This window comes from Aotus nancymaae, unplaced genomic scaffold (genome assembly GCF_030222135.1).
Source record: "Aotus nancymaae isolate 86718 unplaced genomic scaffold, 86718_ANA_hifiasm-v0.15.2.pri h1tg000067l, whole genome shotgun sequence".
NCBI lineage: Eukaryota > Metazoa > Chordata > Mammalia > Primates > Aotidae > Aotus > Aotus nancymaae.
Genome location: NW_026988482.1, coordinates 5140257 through 5159110, shown reverse-complemented (window position 1 = coordinate 5159110; position 18854 = coordinate 5140257). Strand labels below are relative to the sequence as shown.

At 47.2% G+C, this 18854-nt stretch overlaps 1 protein-coding gene across 2 annotated transcripts in view; it reads right to left on the bottom strand.

Annotated features, from left to right (window-relative positions):
- Positions 1–1326: 1326 nt before the first annotated feature.
- The window catches only part of YEATS2 (YEATS domain containing 2), a 104979-nt gene continuing 87451 nt past the window's right edge, over positions 1327–18854 (bottom strand). For both annotated transcript variants that reach the window (XM_021674494.2, XM_021674493.2), the window contains 10 exons: positions 15674–15802; positions 14754–14852; positions 12498–12600; positions 11519–11592; positions 9757–9836; positions 8411–8612; positions 6829–7055; positions 5788–5862; positions 4716–4789; positions 1327–3401 (listed from right to left, as the gene is read on the bottom strand). In XM_021674494.2, coding sequence (XP_021530169.1) covers positions 3293–3401; positions 4716–4789; positions 5788–5862; positions 6829–7055; positions 8411–8612; positions 9757–9836; positions 11519–11592; positions 12498–12600; positions 14754–14852; positions 15674–15802 — 1172 coding nt within the window. In that variant the 3' untranslated portion in view covers positions 1327–3292. The remainder of the gene's footprint in view (positions 3402–4715; positions 4790–5787; positions 5863–6828; positions 7056–8410; positions 8613–9756; positions 9837–11518; positions 11593–12497; positions 12601–14753; positions 14853–15673; positions 15803–18854) is intronic.

The following is an 18854-nucleotide window of genomic DNA, read 5'->3' as shown; positions in this document are numbered from 1 at the left end:
CACACAGCTTTGCACACACACCAGCTCCACAGTCTTCCTGAAGGTGCATCATCATCATCAAGACAGGGTCTGCTTTGTTGCCCAGGCTGGAGTGCAGTGGTGCGAACACTGCTCACTGCAGCCTCAACCTTCTGGTCTCAAAACGATCCTCCCACCTCAGCCTCTTCAGTAGTTGGGACCCCAGGGCCACCGTGCCTGGCTTTTCTTTTTTTTTTCTGAGATGGAATCTTGCTCTGTTGCCCAGGCCGGAGTGCAGTGGCGTGATCTCGGCTCACTGCAACCTCCACTTCCTCAGTTCAAGCAATTCTCCTGCCTTGGTCTCCCAGGAAGTGTTCAAGTGATTCTCCCACCTCAGCCTCCCGAATAGCTGGGACTACAGGTGCCTGCCACCACACCTGGCTAAATTTTGTAGAGACAGGGTTGAGATACTTAGATCAAGGTCTCGCCTCTCTGTGCTCCATGGGACAGGACTCAGGACAAGTTCTCAAGAGCAGCTTTTGAGAAAAGCTAGGCCCTACAGCCCACCCCAGGCAGATGGAAGAACTTCCCCTCTGAACAGGGTCAAGATGAAGCCAAAAACCAGCTTGCTGGCCCCGTCCACACAGGGCTCCTTCAACCAGTCACATGGACTCCAAGCCATGAAAGGTACCACCTGTGACACGGATCTGTGCCTGCTCTGTCGATCCTGCCCAAAGCTTGGCCGACAAAATAAACATTTATGAAGGTAAGCCCAGGCACACCCCTAACTCCCAGCCTCCAGACCACTCGTCTCTCCAATCTGACTCTCAGTGAAATATGGTATGGTCCCCAGAAAGTTACATGCTTGGACTGGATCATGATGCCTCCTTGCAGAAATTCTCGCCTTTAAAGAACCAAAGCTTTCAAAATCTTTCAGCTCTTCTGTTTCTGCATTTTTCGTTTTTAGCCATATGCTTTGCAGCAGATGGTCACGGCATGACTGTCACAGAAGTAACTTCTTTCAGACCTCAACACAGTCCAATTTTATCCTGCCAGATAAACCGGTATGTTTCTTTGTTAGACATTCGGAGCTGATTTCTCTCTTTGCCTTGGCTTTAAGGAAGCTCTGAGCTCATTGATGCAGTTTTCTTTTGCTCCAAGCTGTCAGAAATAATAATGCTCATTTCCAATTTTGTTTTTTTAGACTTTTATATAACTGTAATCCTTTATCTTGTATGGTTGCATTTTTTTTGGGGGGGGTGGCAAGAAGTAGAGGAATTTAAACATACAAACAAACCTACACCATCACCTCATCCTAGTGCAGGGGAACCTGCCTGAGTACAGCACTTCAAACTCAGAAAGACCCACCACAAATACCAAAAGATTTATTGTGGACAATTTTGTTACACAATTATACACATTATGATAAACATTTGAAACATTAACACATGTGGAGACTGCTAAATCATTTAATGTTTCTTTTGCAAAAGATAGTTTCTTTAGGCTTTCAGACCTATAATAAATCTGTTCTCATCTGCATCAGCTCTTCCTCCCTCCATCCTGTAGACCTCAGTCCACTTAGCAGAAGGAATCTACCCACTTCCCTATGACCCTTGCTTAGAGCAGTTCACGCACAGACTATCTGAGCCTTATGCACTCGTTAAGCCAGTGTGTGCCCTACGCCCTACTGAGAATAGACTCCTTCTGTACTTGGCAGCCCTCAGATGCCGAGTTATTTATTTTTGAGATGGAGTCTCATTCTGTCCCCCAGGCTGGAGTGCAGTGGTGCAATCTCGGCTCACTACAACCTCTACCTCCTGGGTTCAAGTGATTCTCCTGCCTCAGCCTCCCGAGTAGCTGGGATTACAGTCGCCTGCCACCATGCCCAGCTAATTTTTTTATTTTTAGTAGAGATGATGGGGTTTCATCATGTTGGTTAGGCTGGTCTCAAACTCCCAGCCTCAAGTGATCCACCTGCCTTGGCCTCCCAAAGTGCTGGGATTACAGCTGTGAGCCAGCATGCCTGGCCCAGATGCTGAATTTAAAAGGCAGATTTTATTCAGTCACTTACTTCCTGCCCTATCTACCTGACTCAAACATCTACAGGACCCATGAAAACAGGAATTCTGTTGCTTGGATAAGCTTCTCTTTGACTCTGACTCACAGGTTTCTGATTTTCCTTGAGTGGAATAGGAGTAGATTTCTGGCTGAGCATGCATCCTTTCTTCTGCCTTCCACACAGGCCATTAGGAAGTCTGGGACAGGGCACCGCCAGTGGCCCGGGCACTGGACAGTGCCACCTGCTCCCCTCCTTCCCCTACCTGCTGCTCCCTCCCATCGAGGGAGCCTTTGCTTACAGACACAGCCTAATCTCACTGCTTCTGGACATGGGCAGTTATTTCCCCAACTTTAAGGCACTCACTGGTGTTTCGTTTAAATAATACTTTTTTCTTCTTGGGAAAACAGAGAAGAGGATACACGATCCATGGATAAGACAGGTGACCCCAGCAGGGCCTGCCGGGGGGGCTGCTCTCCACTGCCCACTCAACACAAGGTCAGCAGCAGAAGCTCGTGCAGACAGCGTGGAGCCTGTGATCTGCTCCACACACTTGGCTATGCTTCTGCCAAGTGTCTGGGACTGGTGCACTATGTCCTATGTCCTATGTTCCTAGCATAGAGTTTTCTTGGTTAAAATCAAACCTCTTCCTGACCCATGCTGGGGTCTCTCCGTCCCTTGCCACTGCTTTGACAGTGGTTCTAGTAACGCTCCTGTGCTCAAAAAGGGACTTCTCAGTCTTTGCTCTAGGTATGGCCTCTTCCTGTAGCTGACTCACTTAGGCTGAGTACAGCCCCTCCACATCAAGGCCAGGCAGGCGAGAGAACCGCTCGCTGGCTGAAGCCCAGTCTCTCTTCAGGTAACTGCCGGAGCTGCTGCTATTTCCAGCCCACAAAATGGGTGACATCTCTAGCCTGCCACTCAATTTCTACCTCCTGGGGAGGCGGGCCCAAGAAGCCCCCTTGAGCACACCCGGGGAGGACCTGAGGCACACAGCCTGGCCCGGCTCTCATGGGGCCTTTACAGAGTCGGCAGAAACGCTGGCCAACAAATCACGTATCCACTCACAGCTTCACTCCGCACTCAGAAAACAAACTCCTGTCCTAGGAGGACTTCGTCTGGACGGAGCACACTGCTGGAAGTCGGGAGGAGGCGGCAGCAATGGCTGGGTAGCCGGGACATCCCGAGGCGCGCCGGAAACCCCCTCCTCCCCGAGCAGCAGGTCCTCAGCCTCGCTGCGCCTTCAAATCCCGCTTCTCCAGGGGAACCTCACTCCGTTCACTGGTCCTCATTCAATATTCCCATGTGTTTGTTTGTGAGGAAGTCCAGAAAAGGAATGTTGCAAATGGCCTGGTGAATATTACTCACTGTAATTTCTTTGGGAATCCTGGTCCAAAAAACAAAGGGTGTTACCAGGTGAAATTCTCTCACACGCATCTCATTTATTCACTTAACTCACCGCAGGGACCATCCCAGGCAGAGGCCCTGGGGAGAGGGCTTCTGAGCCACAGGCATAGCTTAGGGGCACTCGGGGGGGATCTGCCCTCCCCCCAGTCACGGCGCTAGTCAGGGCTCACATCTGCCTTCCTACTCACAGGCCTGAGAAGGATGTCAAAAAGCTGGCTGAATGATTAGGAAAAAAGATTCTGAGGACTGCGAAAAGAGAAAGTGGATGACAGAACAGAATGACACTAGTGAGTGAGCTCAGCACACCAAGAGCTGAGTCAAAGCACCACAAAACCCTGGGACCCCATTTCCCATCTCCTGCAGAGAGGGGAGATGGAGTCACACTGGGCCAGGCGTGATGTTAACTGTTCCATCAAAAGCACCCCAGTCACTCTACCCCTCCAGAACAGGGACCACGGAGGTGGGCGGGGGCCACAGGACGCCCCTGGCTCACTTGGGGGTTCAAACAGGATGGCGGGCGGCAGGACCGGAACTCTTGGTTCCCTTCCTTTTATGTTGTCTGATATATTCCTGTGAAGTTTCGTCTAATATTCCCCTGATTTAGGCCTCTTCATGATGTCCTCAGGCACTTTGCTACAATTTTATAAGTTTGTGACAGCCTTTAGCATAATGCAGTAAAATAATCTTCGTTTCCTCTGAAAGCAAAGCAAATGTGGCCTATCTCCCATCCTTTCAGGGCCCAGGAAAAGACTGAAACTCAGTGTCTCAATCAAAGACAATGAGAGTCAGCAAGGGCAGTGGTGAGCCCGGGGCCTCAGTGCCAAGAGCCCTGAGTTGGAGCCCAGATCTACACTGTATCTGCTGGGAAAGCTGGGCAAGATTACCTCTCAAAGTCTGGTTTCCTGGTTTTTTAAAAAGGGAATAATAGTTCTGCAATGAAAAATTAGGTAATATACACAATGCTTGGCCCTCATGTCTGACATGTAATGGACACTGTTATCTTTAGTTGCAAAGCTAATATGTATTCAACCCTGTAACAAAACAGTCCCAGGTGTCTGTGAAGTAATGTGGGGGATGGACAGAACCCTCTGAGCAACGCTGAGTGAGCTTTCCCAACCACGAGGTTCTCTGATAATGACAGGGCAGACCCTTGAGTCATCTGGCTCTCTGAGAGTGTCCTAGCACTCACGCCATCTCCCACTGGATTGATGTCATATAAAACACCTTCATGGGCGATTCAACTGTGAGGAAAGAGGTGTAAGCCTCATACCGCAGACTGCAGAGATAGTAATACCTGTTGTGAGAAGCTGTCTGGTATCCAACTGCCAAGGCCTGTCTCAGGATATCATTCACCAGCTGTTCTGTAGCCTACAATAGAAAATGCTGTTATTCTTCAAAATGGCCATCTGCTTGCTGGCAAGAAGGGACGCATCTGACCCCATCATCCCTTACCCCAAATGTTTGAAACAACTGCAACTAAGGATTAAAAAGTCCTTAATGAAAAATTAAAGGTCTCAATGAAAAATTGAGACCTTTAATTATGAACTAGAGTGATTTTCATTATTCAGACATTGTTCTATTTATTTACTTACTTATTTTGAGTTGGAGTCTCACTCTGTTGCCCAGGCTGGAGTGTAGTGGCACGATCTCGGCTCACTGCAACCTCTGCCTCCCAGGTTCAAACGATTCTCCTGCCTCAGCCTCCCAAGTAGCTGGAGTACTAGGTGAGTGCCACCACGCCCAGCTAATTTTTGTATTTTTAGTAGAGACGGGGTTTCACCATGTTGGCCAGGCTGGTCTCAAACTCCTGACCTCAAGTGATTTGCCTGCCTTGGCCTTCCAAAGTGCTGGGATAACAGGCGTGAGCCACCGTGCCCAGCCCCAGACATTGTTTTTAAGGAAAGCAGCTGTTACTGAGGTATCCCTGTTCCTGGAGAGCATCCACGGGGAAAGGAAATGCTGAGCTAGGATCAGGCTGCAGAAAAGAGGCTGCGGATTTCCATCCCCTTGCCAGGCTCAGGACAGCTGGGGCTGTTGACTGTGGAGACATGTAGGAAAAGCCCTAGGCTTTGTCCCTACCACCTCCTAAAGCAACGAGCACGCTGACCACCACCCTAGAACACGTCTTAGGAAGCACCTGGAACCACATGGAAAAATATGTCCTCAGAGTGACATGAGCATTTAAAGGAAACATAACTTAGTCCATTGAAAAATCAGAAGAAGAAAAACAAAAAGGAGAACTTAGGCCCAAATAAGATGAGAAGTTTTAAAGCCTGTTCTCTGTTCCTTTTCTGTCCTTGGCCCTTACTCCAAATCGCCTGGGATGCAACCATCCTTCCTGGCTGGTAGCCCCTGCAGGCACGCACCTTCAGGATCATGTCCTCCACCACGGATGCATACACATTCTTGTGGAGCGCCACGGGCTGCAGGGTGATCCCAATCTGGAAAAGCAGAAGAAAGCCATTTGTTCCTATTGCTACTTTAAAAACAGCCTCTCTCCAAAGAAGCACACCTCTCAGACACCCAAAGAGATGCCTGGTTGGAAGACGGACTTGATAAACATTCTGGGCAAGATTCACAGGAGAGTAACACAGAATATGACAACTAGAAGAATATGTAATCTTGTTTTTCTACATTTCTGACCAACTGTTTAAAATGCTACTGTAATCCTATTTGACTCTCAAATCTCCTTCAAGGGAGAACATAGTTGGGATCTGCCCTGAGTTCTGCTAAGTGATCAACACTCTGGAAGGTCTGGAATCAGACTCCAATTCCTGTTTGCACTTGGACACAGCAACCTGCCCATTGTTCGTGGCATCCAGTCAAAGCACACTCTTCCACCTTGGGCCCTGAGCACTGACAGGTGCCAACGAGCTATGAGGCTCCAGCAGGGTGATAAACAGCTCTCCCCTGTGTAATAAGGTAGGGGCACTCAGGACCCAGACACATAGCGGGGGAGACTGCTTGCTGAAGCGCAACTCAGAAATGCCTCATGAGGGCAAGGTGCTTCTCCTGAGGCAGATGAGAAACGAGATGAAACATAATCAACTTTATATCCAGCCAGCTGTGCTTCAAGTCTGCGTTCAACAAGCAACCTTTTCACGTGTTATTAGTGTTCCTGCCCAAGGGCGCTGATGCAGGAAGGTGGGAGCCCAGAGAGCAACCTGGGCCAACCAGACAGAACATCTCAACGTCTGGGTGTGGGTCTGAGAAGCTGAATGTCTGGGTCTGGTTGTGGAGAGGTTGAACGTCTGGGTCTGGTTGTTGAGAGGTTGAACGTCTGGGTCTGGTTGTGAGAGGCTGAATGTCTGAGTCTGAATCTGGGTCTGGGTCTGGGAGGCTGAACGTCCGAATGTCTAGCTCTGGGTCTGGTCTGCTGCATGAATTATTAACACCACAACCCCTACCTTCTGTGTGACATCCCCAATAAATTCCGACCCTGGGGTTGGGGGCAGGAAGAACTTGACTTCCTCTTGCTTCTCCTCCTGCTCCTTCTTGATGTTTGTCTTTACTGGCTCGGAGAGGCTGAGGATGTCCACCTCCTCCTCATTCTCGGGTTCCCTTTTCTGGAACTGCTGCAGGTCCTCCAGTTTGCGGCACAGGCTGTCAGCAGAGGAGAATGACGACGGGCACTCTAAATGAAAGGCGGCAGTGTTACGATGGCTATGGGGACAAAGCAAGAGGACTTCCGTCTCCATGAGCCCCATGGCCTGAGGAAGGGGGTTATGTATCGGGGAGCTGACCTTCTTTCTACTCTACAATTCTATGGATCTGTAATGATGAGAACTAGTAATTCATGAGGGAGAAAGGCACAAAGACAGGCATCCTCTGTGTGATCTATGTAAGGTAAGTGCCATCTAAGACAAAACAGCATGGAATTCTCACTTCTGCCACCAAAAACCAGGCCATCCCCACTCTGTGTATTAAGGACTAACCTGATTTTTCTTCATCTCAAATCTGGAAAATTTAGAAATGCAGAGTGAAGAAAATAAAAAGAATCACCCCTGTTCTCACTGCTCAGAGAGCGGGACTGTTAACATTTCCATGTATACTGTGCGTCCAGTCTCTAATAAGGCGATTTATACAAAGCCTGGTAAAGAGTGTGAGGACTGTAAAGCCAGGCCTAGGGCACCAGTGCCCTTCCACTTCTGGACCAGTGTGTGAGGGCCACACCAGGTACAAGCCTTAAGGGCACCCAGCCCCTGGCGTTTTGTTTTACTGATTGGGCTCTAGCTGCTGCTCGACTCATGATGGATGGGGCTATGTGAAAACCCATTGTAAGTTGAAAACAGCATTTTTCGACTTGGGATCTTTTCAGCTTCCAACAGCCTTATCTGGATACAATCACATCCTAAGTCGAGGGGTGTACTGATGCCTACAGCTTTGTAAAGCCACAAAATCAAATCACAAGTCAAACCTTTGTAGGTTAGGGGCTGTGTGCAACCAGTCAGATTAACAGGAAGCCTCGTATATGCAAATCATAAAACAGTTCGTTTCACCAGCAACATTATTCACAACAGTTTCACAAGTGCCTCCAACACCGGGTGCTGTTCTCCCTGCGAGGCTTGGAAATGAAGTAACAGATGAGACACAGGCCTCACCTTCACAGAAACAGCACAGACCTGTCTGGGGCCGGGGGAGTCCCTAAGGTCATAAAAGATGGGGAAGCTGCTTGGATGTGCAGGAAAGGAGATGGATTAGGAGCCTTCGAAGAAGAAATGATGCCGGGCCAGGACTCCTGAATGAGCAGGGTGTGCCTGCTGCATGGCCCGGGCCGGGACGTTTGTGGCTGAGGCACAACACTTGAGATACCTGGGTACACACAGCTGCACAGGGGCTGTACGGTCCCGGGGAGGACCTGGCAGGGGTTGGCAAAGGCTCTTGTTCTCTGTGGCACCTCTTCCAAGTCCTCACCTCTCTCTACTCCAGCGAATGCCCTAGGCTGCCAGGAGCTCTGGGCAGTACCACCACAGGCCACCACAGGCTTACCGGGCTCGCTGTCGATCTGGGTCAGCACATCCTCAATGGAGTCCCCGTCACTCCTCAGGCTCTCAGGGTCCGGTGGGGTGTAGCCATGGCAGCGGCACCAGTGAGCAATGTGCTTCGTTTTGAGGGGAGTCAGGTGGTGAAATCTTGGATTCTTCTCCAGGATTTCTTGTAAGACTTTTCGCATTGTCATTGCTCTTTGCCACTTTAATATATTTTTTGGAACCATAATTAAATCCTTCCACTTAATACAACTACATATCATGCAATCATAAGTCACCATGCTACTTCACCTGTTAGAATTTTTTTTTTTTTAAAGAAAAAAAAGCCGGCCAGGAGCAGTGGCTCACGCCTGTAATCCCAGCACTTTGGGAGGCCGAGGTGGGCAGATCATGAGGCCAGGAGTTCAACAGCAGCCTGGCCAACATGGTGAAACCTGTCTCTACTAAAGACACAAAAATTAGCTGGGCACGGTGGTGCACACCTGTAATCCCAGCTACTTGGGAGGCTGAGGCAGGAGAATTGCTTGAACTGGGACCCGGGAGGCAGAGGTTGCAGTGAGCCGAGATCACGCCACTGCACTCCAGCCTGGGCTACAGAGCAAGACTCCGTCTCAGAAAAAAAGAAAAAGTGAGTTTCCCAGCCTAACAGAAGAAATTCAAACAAAAAAAAAATCTCTCTCCTATACACACACACACACACTCACACACACACTTTGCCATCTAAGACAAAACAGCATGGAATTCTCACTTCTGCCACCAAAAACCAGGCCATCCCCACTCCGAGTATTAAGGACTAACCTGATTTTTCAGGAAAAATCAAAAAGAAAAGCAAAAGAAAAATTTCCTGGTTATCTTACTCCCCACTTAAAAAAAAAGAACTTCTACCAGCTCCTGAATGCATAAAGTAAAACAGCAACTCCTAGGTTCAGCCTTTAAGGCTTTTCACCTGGTCTCAACCTATGACCTCCCACTCCCGCTCCCACCCCAGCCTGCCCTAAACCGACCCCAGCACCTTCCACTGCTCCCTGGGCAGGTGCTGCAGAGGCTGCTCCCGACCCCAGCACACCGGCAGAGCGGCTGCCAGACTGTAAGGACTCAATACTTTAGTTCATTTAAACTTCTGAAACTCAGAAAAAAATTTAGAAAACATGAGGGATGTTTCTATCAGTGCAGGAAAAGAAGGCAGCCCTGAAAGCCGGCTGGATACCGGTCTCTGAAAAATGAGATTCTTTTAACTGAACAAAATGTGCTGCAATCTGCATCCTGTTCCATAAGACAAGGTTTCTGGAGGCAGCCAGAAGGGACAGGCGTTTCTGCCTGCGTGTCAAACAGGCAGACGGGGGTTACCTCAGCGGCTCTCCTTTTTCCAATGTTCCAGCCATAGTACTGCTCCACAGACTTCGCAGAAAAGCAGCTGGCATCTTCACCTAGAACGCACATACCGAGCAAACCCTGAATAAAGCTCTTACAATTCAAATCACGTGTCATTTGCTGGAGGCAAGCCAGTAACTTCTTCAGACCTCTTTATTGCAGGTATGTTCCTTCCTGGGCAAGCTCAGATGCAGCCTAACACAGGAGGGCGTCTCCTTAGAAGAGAAGGCGTCTTGTCATGTGTACCCAAAGCAACATCCTTGGGAGCTTGGCCTCTTTGGTAGAGAAGGTAATCACTGCCATAAGGTTGTTAAAGTCTGTGGAAGTGTGCTCCACTAGGAGCCCTGGGCCTGCCATTAACTCACAAGGTGGCCGTGGGAGATGGTGTCTTGCTCTGTTGCCCAGGTTGGAGTGCAGTGGCACGATCTCAGCTCACTGCAACCTCTGCCTCCCAGGTTCAAGCAATTTTCCTGCCTCAGCCTCCCGAGTAGCTGGGACTATAGGCACACACCACCATAACTGGCTAATTTTTGTATTTTAGTAAAGACGGTGTTTCACCATGTTGGCCAGGCTGGTCTCCAACTCCTGACCTCAGGTGATCCACCCGCTTCAGCCTCCCAAAGTGCTAGGACTACAGGCGTGAGCCACTGTGGCCAGCTCAGTTTTCTTATCTATAAATTGAGAAAGCTGGGAAGACAGTTTCTGAGCTACCTTCCAGCTCTTTTATATTCTGTATTTTTAAGGAGAGAGAAAAGTGTTTGTGTGTGTGTGTGTGTGTCTGTATATATATTTATGAGAGAGATTTTTTTTGTTTGAATTTCTTCTGTTAGGCTGGGAAACTCACTAAACATCTACTCTAAGCTACATCAAAATGATCCCCCAAACTTTACCTTATGAGAAAAGAGATTACTGCTTTGCTATTACAGTTGGAGAAAGTAAGTAGGTGGTCTGTACCTGGCGTGCATGTTCAGAGCCCTGCAAATGGAGGGGGCGTGGAGGTTGCCAGTGGCTTCCCTCTGAGGATGCATGGTGGTCTTACCCATGAGCACGCTCCTGTGTCTGCAGGCTGCTGCCCATCAGCAAGGGCTATGAATTCTGTCAGAACAACTGGGGCTAAGCAAATTACTGAATCTAGCTAAGGACGGGCAGTGATAAAGCACATCACTTTTGGAGGTCTTATAACCTGTGCATTTCTACAAAGTGTGCCATACTGAGTTTCAGAGGAAAGATGAATGGCCTTAGAATCAAACAGAACCAGTCTGGTTCCTGTTTCACCACCCACGGCTATGTGAGCTCGAGCAACTTATTCAACCTTGCTTGCCCTCAGTTTCCTCATCTGTAAATGGAGATGACACCAGCTATCACACAGGAGGCTGGGATTACATGAGACAGTGAACATCCCAAGCCTACACAGAACCTAGTGCACTGCAGGCAAATGCTAAATACATTCCTCACTCACAAACACCAAACGCTAATGCAGAGTTTTAACTGCATACGTAACAATTTATGATTGACATATGAAAAATGTAAAACCTTCTACAGATGAACACAGTAAAAACAATAAAAAAACTGGATGTCGATTCTAAAACCCCTGCATATGAGCTATATCTCTAGCTGAAACCTTACAAGGTAACTGCGTATCAATATTAATTTACAATCCTAAGTGATTTCAGTTGACTCAATACCTTAAGTTCACAGTTTTTAACAATTCACCCCATATTCAGTGTAGCTGTCTTACTTTTTGCAGTGATTAACGGAATCTTCTTCACTACTGCTGTTAGGAGTTGCTGGATAGTCTCTAAATGGTCTAGCCTGAAAGGGATAAAAAAAAAGTAAGGCAATAAATTAAATACCTGTAGCAGTTTCTATAGCCATAATATGCCATGTATTTAATGTATATATTCCGTTCTGAGGGAATTAAAATGTAAAATCATCACGTTAGCCTGTCTTTCCTTCCATAGATTACCTTCCTTGTAAAGGAAGGGTGTTCTATACTTAAAAAGAAAATGTCAAGACTAAATAAATAAGATCCCAGGAATGGAAGATTATGCAAATATTACACACACTTAATCTACACCTCAAAATTAAATAGCAATGTAATCTTTTTGCAGATTGCTACTAGGGCAGAAAAATTCTGTATACCCATCTTAGGGTTATTACAGTTCCCGCCTCCATCTACCATGTTAAAGTGGCTAAGTTTCTACTGTCCCCAGCAGTTTGAGATACTTACAAGTGGCTGGTTAGAAGTGGCTTCCTGATTTAGAAATTAGAAAACCTCAGGAAGCATTTTAAGAAGAACCAAAGAGTGTGTATGGCCCATGAAGAGGCAGCTAAGATTAGGCAGGTGAGTGGACACTCAGTCACAAAGGGTGTACACACCTGAGAGATGGCAACAGGAGAAACTTTGTGCCCAAGGACTCAGCAGAGAAAGCCCATGTTGGCAAGCTCAGCTGAAGGGAGGTCTAATCCCATCTGAGGCTTCTAAGCCTACGAATCAAGTGCCGCGTCCAGTCACATCACTGTATAAAATGATGACCCTCAGTGTGCGTCAAGCGACAATACTTGTCCACCGCACAGGGATGGACAGTTCCTCCCATCAAGGGCTTAGAACTACACACACAACTCTGCACACACTCAGCTGTCACAGGCGTGACTTTCAGAAAGCCTCAGACAAACACCCGAAGCGGAATTCCTTTAGGAAAGATTGGCAGAATTACTTAATGACATAGTTTCCCAGCTCGGAGCTTTCTTCTGTTTTCACTGCTGTCTGGCTCTCCTGAGAGAGGCAGCTTGGCCCAGGGGTTTCTGGTTCAGTCTTCACTACAAAGGAAGAGCAACAAAGAGGCAGCTGTTAGGGGTCAGCGGTGGAAGGACACGTGCAGGCAGAGACAAAGCTCTTGCAGTGAAGCTCAGCAAGGCAACTGCCACTCCAGCTGTTGTGGGGACATGGCCAGGAGACTGAGATGGCTCCTACCATCCCAGGGTTATCGGACAAGGGAAGAACTGTTAGCCTGGGTCTCGGGGGGGATAACTCCAGTCTCATGACAGGGCAGGGGCAATAAAATGACTCCTCAGATATTTCTTAAAGGGCCACCACCCACACTGCTATGTGAGACCCCTCCCCACACGTGATTTACCAACACTGAAGTACAAGGCTGGCTTGTTCTAGTTTCTAATACTGTAACCTTTTCAACATCATCTCTCAAGCTAGTTTATCAACTTTCAGCATCACCTCAGTGTTCTGAGACATAAGGCAGAAAGACCAGATCCACTGTGCGTGGATATTTCCAAGCTCATCAAACCACATTTTTTGAGACAGGGTCTCACTCTGTCACCCAGGCTGGAGTACAGTGGTGCAATCTCGGCTCACTGCATCCTCTGCCTCCTGGGTTCAGGGTTCAAGCGATTCTCCTGCCTCGGACTCCCGAGTAGGTGGGACTACAGGCACACGCCACCACGTCCAGCTAATTTTTGTATTTTTTGTAGAGACAGGGTTTCACCATGTTGGCCAGGATGGTCTCGATCTCTTGACCTCAAATGATGCACCAGCCTCAGCCTCCCAAAGTATTGAGATTACAGGCAAGAGCCACAATACCTGGCCATCTCTACCTCTTAATGAGGTATTACCCCATCAAGAGGTAGAGATGGCCAGGTTTATACAAAAAGTAACTATATTTCACTGAACAACATTTTACTTCAATTAAAATCAAAACAAATATGCTCTGGCCCAGTCCAAAATGAACTGAATGAGAATCTGTGTGAGGCAGGCCTATAACATGTCCCTCCTATTGAGAAATACTGGTCCAGACTGACACCATTCTTTCATGAGCTATCTTCTGGCCAGGGGCTGGCAAACCTTTTCTATGCTAGGTAAATCAGTAAATATTTCAGGCTTTGTGGGTCATAGGATCTCCGTAGAAACTGCGGTTGTAGTGCGAAAGTCTGAGGAGACAGTGTGTAAGTGAATGGGTGTGGCTATGTGCCAATAAAGCTTTATGCATAAAAACAGGCAGTGGGCCATAGTCTGCCAAATCCTTCTTTAGTAAGTTACAAAGCCACCTCCTTCCCAAGAGCATCATGCGAGACCCTGGCATGCTTGAAAAGCAGCATGGCATGGGACGGGACAAATGTGTATTTCAATTTCCAGTTTTAGTGCTTTCTAGCTTGTTTAACTTGGGACGTATATACCTACATCCCCAAACTGGTTTCCTCATCTGCAAAATGGGCATAAGAGCTATGCTGAAGTGCTGAATTAAGCATGAGTTATATATACAAAGCAGCTAGTATGGTGACTGGTCCACTGTAGGGTATTAACACACAGGCGCTATCAATGTTACTGGAGATGTTATCAAGGTCACGCGTGTTGCTCTAATCCGCCGTGCTATCCTGATCTACTCCTATGGGCAGGAATGTCTCCCACTGGCAGCTCGCCAAAGTCTGGTCCCTACCTAAACCTCTTTCATCATGAAAGAGTCCCTCTAACTGGCCACTTCCCCAAAGGGGAAGCTGAGTCTTTGTCTCTCCTGTGCCCCTAATCTGGCATACCCCTTGACTCTCCACAGCTAAAAACTTCTACTCTTTTAAAGTCCAGGTTATAATCCATCCTCAATACAAAGTCTTGCCCTTCTCCACACCCCCTGCCAAACCCGATCAGACACCCCAGGGTGCGCTATTTCAGCGATCATCTCCCTGGCCACATGTCTTGTGTTTATCAATCACTGCTTGCTGTCTACAGCAATTCTATTCAACCTGATTATAAATTACTGAAGGGCAGTAATGATCCTTATACATCTCTGTGTTTCCCTCAATGTTAAGTCTACCAAATGAGCATTTAGTACATATTTGCCAAATGCTGAAAATTTGAAGGATTCAGATTATAGTAATGTCCCACGTAAAACTTCTGGACATCATGAGAGAACATGAATGACAACAACAAAAAGGACAAATACAAAACTCTGTGAGATCCTACGCACCTTTTGCAACAGCTGCTGGAGCAGAGCTGGGGACGACTGGAGCTGGGGCAGCTACAGGCAGAATGGCAGGTGGCTTGTTGGCAGAAAATGACTGAACCACTGAAGGGAAAAAAGGAGGGAGGAATACAACAAATACAGAAATTATCTTTAATGAGGGTGCTCTAACTCGCAGGTGACAACCCCATATTAGACTAACAGCACAAACAACTTCAGGACAACAGGAACTGCAAAGTCCCTTTTTAATAGTGGTCGATGATTAGGTATGAGAACAAATGAGGTATATCTTCAACTGTAGAAACGGGAGCTTGTCGTTAAACTAAGAAAATAATCCAGGCCGGGTGCAGTGGCTCACGCCTGTAATCCCAGCACTTTGGGAAGCCGAGGTGGGTGGATCACCTCAGGTCAGTTCAAGACCAGCCTGGGCAAGATGGTGAAACCCCATCTCTACTAAAAATACAAAAATTAGCCAGGCATGGTGGTGGGCGGCTGCAGTCCCAGCTACTCAGCAGGCTGAGGCATAAGAATCACTTGAACTCAGGAGGCGGAGGTTGCAGTGAGCGGAGATCACACCACTGAACTCCAGCCTGGGTGACATAAGGAAACTGTCTCAAAAAAGAAATCCAATTAATGTAAATTCTTATAAAACACTTAAAATGCTCCCCCTCAATTCAACTTCACATGAGGGCAGCTATTTATTTATTTATTTTCTAACTAGAATAACCAGTTTAAAGGGCAGCTATTTAGAAGCCAATAAACAGTTGGGTTTTGAGTCCTGGCGTCGGTGGCCTAGCGTTCAAGGTGCAGAAAGTACCGCGACGGCCTAAGGGCGGCTGTTCACAGGCAGAGCAGTCACCACCTGGAAAGTGCTGGGAGACGTGGAGGCGGCCACAGCACAGACAACCCGTGGGCGAGGGACTCACCTTTATTCACAGGCATCAGGATCGTCTGTACCCCTCCAGACGTGTTTACGCTGAGTGGTTTGAGCTGGCTGGGAATCGTCAGGACAGCCTGCTGGGGGTTGGACTGACTGGAGTGAATCTTTAACAATCCTAGAACAAAGTGGAAGATAAGGCCAAGCTGAAGATCAGGTGCTTCTGGAAAGTTCCTTATCCTCTGTGCCACCCAAATCTTCTCACAGGAGGAAGTTCCCAGGACATTTACCCTTCCAGTAAACAAAGAACAAGGAGCAGAATGCAACAGATGCTGTGGATTTCACAATAAAACATCAGCCTGACAATAATTATTTACTTATTTATTTACTTTTTGAGACGGAGTCTTGCTCTGTCACCCAGGCTGGCATGATCTCGGCTTACTGAATCTCTGCCTCCCAGGTTCAAGTGATTCTCCTGCCTCAGCCTCCTGAAGTGCTGGGATTACAGTCATGAACCACCGTGCCCAGCCCCTACTTAATTATTTTTAGAGACAGGTTGTCGGCCAGGCTGGAGTACAGTGGTGTTATCATAGCTCTTTTTAAGCTTGAACTCCTGGGCTCAAGTGATCCTCCTGTCTTAGCTTCCCGAGTAGCTGGGACTACAGGCATGTCACAACACACAGCTAATTTTTAATCTGTTTTTGTAGAGATGGGGGTCTTGCTTTGCTGCCCAGACTGGTCTTGAAACTCCTGACCTTGAGCGATCCTCCCACCGCGATCCTCCCACCATGGCCTCCCAAAGCCCTGGGATTTTTTTTTTTTTTTTTGAGACGGATCTCGATCTGTCGCCCAGGCTGGAGTGCAGTGGTGCCATCTCAGCTCACTGCAACCTCCACCTTCTGGGTTCAAGTGATTCACCTGCCTCAGGCTCCCTAGTAGCTGGGATTACAGGCGCATGCCACCACGCCCAGCTAATTTTTGTATTTTTAGTAGAGATGAGGTTTCACCACGTTGGCCAAGCTGGTCTTGAACTCCTGACTTCAGGTGATCCACACGCCTCAGCCTTCCAAAGCGCTGGGATTACCACTCCTGCTCAGCACTGGGATTCTAGATGTGAACCACTGTGCCTGTCCATAATGATTTAAAGTATCCTTGTCCCACAACAATGAAGTAATACATTTTTGCTAGTAAAAAGGAGAAAAGTCACCCAAGGTCCTACTGCAGAGATAATCAGTACTAATGTTTTCAAACAGCATGTTCCATGTTTGTTTTCTATGACAATTTATTTGTTTTGCACACAGCTCTGATGTGTACAAAATTTTGGATTTTTACATCACTCTGAATATAAAATTCCATGTTTTGATGTGAAATGTTGTCATTCTCCTAATTAAAAACCTATGCTGGCTCCCGACTGCCTAAAACACATTTCCAAAATTAGCTTCAAGCTTTCAGGGTCCATTTTAATCTGGTCCCAATTTTGGGCATCTCCTTCACACCGTCCCTACATATCTAATACATCTGTCTACCTCCACACCACACCTTACATTTCCTAGCTCTGTGCAGCCCTTGTTTTTCAAACATCAGATATTCTCTATCATTTTAGAAAGGGTCACCTTCTCTCATTTTATTTTAAAGGTGATTTCCATATTCCCATTTCCATGGTAAAACTGTTCTAGGCATTCAGAGGGCCATTTAAAAAATCACGAAGGGCCTTTACTGTGAAGAAGCATCCGAGGCACAAACAATACAAAAACAATTTAAGAAATACTTAAAAACAGTGGTCGGGCACGGTGGCTCATGCCTATAATCCCAGCACTTTGGGAGGCCAAGGTGGGTGGATCACCTGAGGTCAGGAGTTCGAGACCAGCCTGGTCAACATGGTGAAAACCCGTCTCTACTTAAAATAAAAAAAAAATTAGTTGGGCGTGGTGGCGCATGCCTGTAACCCCAGCTACTTGGGAGGCTGAGGCAGGAGAATCACTCGAACTCGGGAGCCAGAGGTTTCAGTGAGCCAAGATCATACCATTGCACTCCAGCCTGGGCAACAAGAGCAAAACTCTGTCTCAAAAAAAAAAACAACAACAAAAAAACCCAGCATCGGGGCTAAAGATACTTTAAGGCACTGGAAAGCAGTTGGTTTGAGCTAAGAAAAGGAATAATCTTAAATACTTTCTAGAACAAGGCCTTAAATAAACAAAATCTTTCTTTGGAACAGAAGAGTGTTAGATCAGTCAGATAGTAATACTTCCTGAGACATGATCTTGAGGAGTTTAACAATGATCTGAGTTTTCATATTTCTATACATGCTGATCAGATGAAAAGTTAAAAAGTACTAAAAGGCTTATAAGTAAAAACAGCCAACCCCCATTCCACCTCCCATCTTCATCTAGTTCCCTAGTGACATCCACTTTTAACGCTTTTGGTTCTTTTTATTAATATTTATCTCAGTATATGTAGAAGAACGTGTCCAGGTGCAGCAGCTTACACCTGTAACCCCAGCACTTTGGATGGCCAAAAAGGGAGGACTGGTTGAGGCCAGAAGTTTCAGACCAGCCTGGGCAGCAAAGTGAGACCCATCTCTACAAAAAAAAAAAAAAAAAAAAAATTAGTCACGTATGGTGGCATGCCCCTGTAGTACCAGCCACTTGGGAGGCTGAAGCGGAGAAACAGCCTGAGCCCAGGAGTTCAGAGGCTACAATGAGCTATGATCACACCCCTGCACTCCAGCCTGGGTAACAGAGCAAGACTCTGCTCTAAAAATAAAATAAAAAATAATTTACAAAGGAATGTAAACATTGTAGGCCTTGATTCATCAATTTTTTCATTTTACTTACTGATTTAGTATTAGGGTAGATGTTTTTTTTTTTTTTGGAGACAACGTCTGGCTCTGTCACCCAGGCTAGAATGCAGTGATGCGATCACGGCTGTCTGCAACCTTGACCTCCCAGGGTCAAGTGATGCTCCCACCTCAGCCTCTCGAGTAGCTGGGAATACAGGTACTACCACCATGCCCAGCTAATTTTTTATTTTTATTTTTGTAGAGATAGGGTCTTGCCACGTTGCCCAGGCTTGTCTCAAACTCCCAAGCTCAAGCAATCCAACTGCCTTGGCCTCCCAAACTGCTGGGATAACAGGTGTGAGCCACCGCACCCAGCCCCTTGATGGGGTCTTCACTGGCTTCCTCCAGAGTCAAAGTCAAATCTAGCCAAAAAGGGATAAGAGCCTTAAAA